Source organism: Atta cephalotes, assembly GCF_000143395.1.
Source record: "Atta cephalotes unplaced genomic scaffold scaffold00011, whole genome shotgun sequence".
In the NCBI taxonomy this organism is placed as follows: Eukaryota; Metazoa; Arthropoda; class Insecta; order Hymenoptera; family Formicidae; genus Atta; species Atta cephalotes.
Genome location: NW_012130075.1, coordinates 818,968 through 824,011, shown reverse-complemented (window position 1 = coordinate 824,011; position 5,044 = coordinate 818,968). Strand labels below are relative to the sequence as shown.

Sequence of the window (5,044 nt, the reverse complement as noted above, 5' to 3'; positions counted from 1 at the left end):
ATATATATATATATATATATATATATTATATATATATATATATATATAATCTCAGATATAATTTTCAACGCTCGAAAACACAAAATCTGAACTGCCGTCTCCATCTGCTGATAATCGATGTTCATCAATCAACAATGATATGATTCTAGCGTACAATTTGTTAGTGTAATAAATAAATATGCATTCTTCTCGTACTTATCGTATCTCGCTCTTTGGTATTTCATTGATGACACATATGGACAGGGACAGTAAACATTTTATTGGGGACCAGAGAACGTAAGAATCTGAAAAATTTCGGGACAGAGAGTGAAAGGTGACAGAAGAAATAGTGGGCAATCAGGAAAAAAAACCAAGAAAGGAAAAACTGGAAAAAACAGATGTTATATGAACAAGATTTGTAGAAGGGATGTGATACTTCGTATTTATTATCGCGCGTCGATACTAAGGACGGTTGAGAGGGAAATAAATAATACGAGTTATCACAAAGAAATGCAGTTTATTTACCACACCGACAAACTGTGACGTAAGCCTATTCGCTATAAGGAGAGAGTACAAAACTTATGATAGATAACGCGACGCGCATGCAGAGGCGGTCGATCCGCGATGCCTGGCCACCGTGAATCGACCGCCGACGTCTGGTGCTTCTACCTCTTTTTCTTAAGTATAGCTTTAATAAGCTCAATGCGAAAGCGGCGAATTTAAGAATGGCTGCATTCAACAGAGAAAGCAGCTTTGCAACTATTGATAAGATTCTTTAACATTGGATCTTGTCTCTAGTTCCTCAAAGGATCTAAAAGTATAAATCAACTATTGAAGAATCTTATAACAAACTATTTTTTCGGTTGAACGTAGTCAATGTTTCACTACCGAATCCCAGATGGATACAAAATAAAAAGATCAAGGTGACATCGAGTAGAAGTCATTTCAGAAAAAATCATAATGGTATCATTCAATACTTTACTTTGTCGATTTATGAATTTTTAACTTAACAATAATTTGTAAGTAATGTTTTAGTTAAAAAATTACTTGAAAATCATTGTCATGTTAAGAATTAATCGTAAAATTATCACACCATTATGAATTTATCTAAAATGACTGCTACTTAATGTCATTTTAATCTTATGATTTTATGTTCTACCTGAGATGTGACAATAATATATGCGTGTGCGATTGCACCGCAAGGCAAAGAAAACGCGAAGCTATCGTAGTTCAGCGATTCGGAGTCACGCTTCGCGAATCGACAAATATAATAGGAACAATGGCACTCGGCCGTAATTACGACTATCACAATGTGTAAAAATGCATTTATCGTGTGCATAGCGTGGACAAATAGCTATGTTTCATAAATATTCTCCGACAAGCCTTTTTACGACGTCGGCCAAAGGAGACGCGTGAGTTTCGAGCAGCAGTCTTTTTGATTTATATTTTTCTGCAATCTTATTATTATTTCTCTCAAATTTCCTAGCGTAATATTATTAATCGATTAATTTTTTTATGTTGTTTGATTCCGAAATGTTTAGTTTCAAAAATTAATTGAAATATGATTATTTTCGGATATTAATTGGAACTCGGATGTGTATAATGGTATTCGTTAATACGCATAATTCGCATAATTTGTTAAATAATTAATTAGTAATAGAACCTATTTTCTTCTATTTCAGTTAAGCAGTAAAAGAGCCAAACAATTTAAAAAGCTACAATATTTTCTACGAATTAAATATCATACAATCTACGAAATTTCTACAAATTATACGTCTTATGAAACAAATCAAAAGTTTAATCACAATTTAAGCATAATATAAAATTAATCCAGTAGACACCAACTGTAACACGACTGTTAGTTATAATTTTCCACTCAACAATATAACTGTAATATAATATGTTACATTGCAATTATATTGTTGAGTGTGAAATTATGATTAATAGTTATGTTCCGGTTAATTGGTGTTTGCTGGGAACATTTTGGTGAAGTAAACGAGAGATGGATTCCCCTCGGAAAACTGCTGCATCGTTACTCGCGGCAAGACAGTCCCGTCAATTACTGCGTAAGCTTGTGCAAAGTCCACGGTCTTTCATCTTGAATGCCGAATCCGAGACGACGTGGGAGACAAAGAGAAAGTGTGGGAGGACTCGGAGGATACTTGTATTTACGTATCGTCAGGGAGAGAGCTCGACGGATTTAGGGGAACAGATTCGTTAGAATGCTGTAACACAGTACGGACATACAGAAGACGGTGGTTACCATTTGCATCGGTACACTCATACTGGCACCGGACGTTTCCTCGTGTTTGTCGGGCCCTGACTGCTCGGCGCCTTTCGACCGCTTAACGTCCGCGACTAACGCACCATTCTCAATGTTAGTTTTTGAATCTACGAAGTCAATCGTTTGAGAACAAATCGTGTTCTCCTGCGCGCTGCTAGCTCCTGTGAGCTCTTCGTCGAGCTCATCGTTATTATTGTCGTCGTCATCGTCGTCGTCGTCGTCGTCAAGTATAACCCACCCGTTCTCGTCGATGTCGCCCGTATCTTCGATTCCGTCGAACCCAATCGCTTCGTTCGCGAACTCTGTTCTAGTAACATCTCGATCGGAAGAAGCTTCAATTGGAGAGGTTGCCCGATCGGACTCGCTTTCCGACTCATCGGAGACCAGCCATCCGTTCTTACCCAGACTGCTCTGTCTATACACGCGACTTCTCGACGGAGCCTCGAACCCTTGCCATTCGCTCGAGGGAACCATCTCAGCGTTGATGGTGATGCTTGACTGTGTGGAGAAATCCTCAAAATTGCTAAATGTCTCGTTGTGTCTCTCTTCGGCAATTTTTGGAATAATTTCATCAGTACGTGTCCCTGCTGCGTCATTGACGTCGCCGATAGAGCTCGTAATCTGTTCAGATGGGCGATCGACCGTAGATTCAGGAAAATCTAACAGGATCGTAGATACTGTTCGCAGATCGTTCGGTAAATCCTGCTCTAAATCCTGCTCCGTCACTACCCAGCCATTGTCGTCAAACATCTCCTCGATGCTCCTCTCGTCGATTATAGAGGCACTTCGGCGTTTCAGATCCCTCTCGTAACGATCGTCAGGCGTCGCGCTGCTTTCGCCTTGGATATTCGAGCTAATACTCAGTACCGTGGTTTCCTCGTCACTGTCGGAGTTCGAGGATTCTTTATTCTCTTCGTTAACTTCGCTTTCCGCGTTATCGTTATCGTCGTAATTTCTATCATCCTTCTTATTCTCCTTTTTCTTATTTTTCACGTTGCAGTTTTCATCTCGAGACTCGTCTTCCTCCTCGTTTTCCTCCTCGGAGACATTTTCGGAATCACTCTCCGATTCGCTGTAGGACATCGTTCGGCCACTAACGGAACTCGAACATTCAGAAATGCTGTGAGACTCTTTGGACCTCGAGCGATCTCTGCGCTCGATCTCGTCGATTATCTCACATCTACTTTGATTCGTAGAATCCAACATAGACTTCTCGGCGACAGACGCATCAACGTCTTCTACGATGATTCGGAAGAAACTAGGAGCGTCCTCAAAGTCATGGTTTTCAGATATCATTTCTTCTGTGGCGTTTCTTCTCGTGTTGGAATCATCTTCAATCGTGATAGTAGATAGTTCATCCTGGCTGCGACTCTCTCCGTTCCCGGAATGATCTTGCACTAATGCGTCGTCGTCTTCGAATGTCACATTCATAACTCGACTATCGCCGCGGCTATTCCCGAGGAGATTTTCGGGTTCGCTTATCGCGAGGTAGGAAGAAGTGGATGAGGTGGTTGATTTGTCCGTAATAACGTCCGTTTGTGCCGAGCTAGTGTTCGTCGCCTGTGGTTTAAGCGCGTTCCCGTCGGCGTTGATGTCATAAGCGGAATCCGCGACCGTAGCCGTAGCCGCGATTACTTTAGCGTCGTCGACGCGACCGGCCGAGCACCTTTCGTCGGTACCGTCCGCGCTAAACGCCCTAAAACGATTACGGTCGAGGGGGTTACTGGAATTAGAAGTGGCCTCATCGTGAGCAGTCGTTTGACCGTGAGCTACGTGCGCTACGAACCTGCTGGTGTAGCCGCCCGGCGTCGACGTCGTTGTCATCGCGGCGCCGCCGCCGCCGCTCGGCGTCGTCATCGTCGTCGTCATCGTCGTCACGGATTGCGCGGGGCTGCCCCTCGGTGACGAATACCTGAGACACGAGTGATCGGTAGGAATTTTCTCTCTTTACTCTGGATTTTTGGTTTAATACTACTACTATTGCTACTACTAAGGGATAAGTGCTTTTAGGGTCTGGCCTGATTGCGTTCTCGAGAACGCAACCTATCGAGGGACGTATACAATAACACGTCGGCTTCGATAATCTTTCTCTCTTTAAGATTGAGGTCACGTTTATTTCCTAACTGCTACTGGCTGTTAGGCAAGCTTATCGCGCATCTTCCATTAGGACTAAAACGCGAGATTGCACGATTAATGAGCTTTGGTGATGTTACCACATATATTTATCTTATTCTATATATATCTCGAATTAATTCATCTAGTTAATTTGATTTTCAGTTACATAAGAAATAAACGATGAATACACGACGTCACTTTATAATTTTATATAATCTGCAGAAATAATGATGACAGTTAATCGTCTAACGTAAACTAAATTATAGAACAGAAGTCTCTCAATTTTTAGCTAGAATAAATTTGAGCAAAGTATGCTAAATGACATTTTAATTGAACAATTAATTAAAAAAATAAAGGTTAACTGATTTCTTAGATGGAAAATGGATGTACCGTTCTATCACGCGCTTCTCGAGGGCAAATGCGTGCTCACGATCAAATTTACGCGTCCTAATGTATTACAATTCATCGCCAGACTGAGCGGCTAATCAGTTTCCGCAACGCTACGTGGAAAGTTTCTGATAGCAGCGGGCGCAATGGGGAACGAGCCACGTGATTCTTTTACAAAAGCCGGAGGGAGTCGTCGGGTCAGGCCAGGGAAAGCACTTACGGCTTTGCCTGGTCTTTCTCTCTCTCTCTCTCTCTCTCTCTCTCTCTCTCTGTTCTCTC

At 41.8% G+C, this 5,044-nt stretch overlaps 1 protein-coding gene across 1 annotated transcript in view; it reads right to left on the bottom strand.

The window, feature by feature from the left end:
- LOC105627932 overlaps positions 1-5,044 on the bottom strand; it is a 42,097-nt gene that overhangs the window by 10,765 nt on the left and 26,288 nt on the right. The window contains exons 9-11 of the mRNA XM_012209203.1: positions 4,050-4,175; positions 2,942-3,959; positions 2,243-2,884 (exon numbers count right to left, since the gene is read on the bottom strand). Of these exons, the coding sequence (XP_012064593.1) occupies positions 2,243-2,884; positions 2,942-3,959; positions 4,050-4,175 (1,786 nt within the window). The remainder of the gene's footprint in view (positions 1-2,242; positions 2,885-2,941; positions 3,960-4,049; positions 4,176-5,044) is intronic.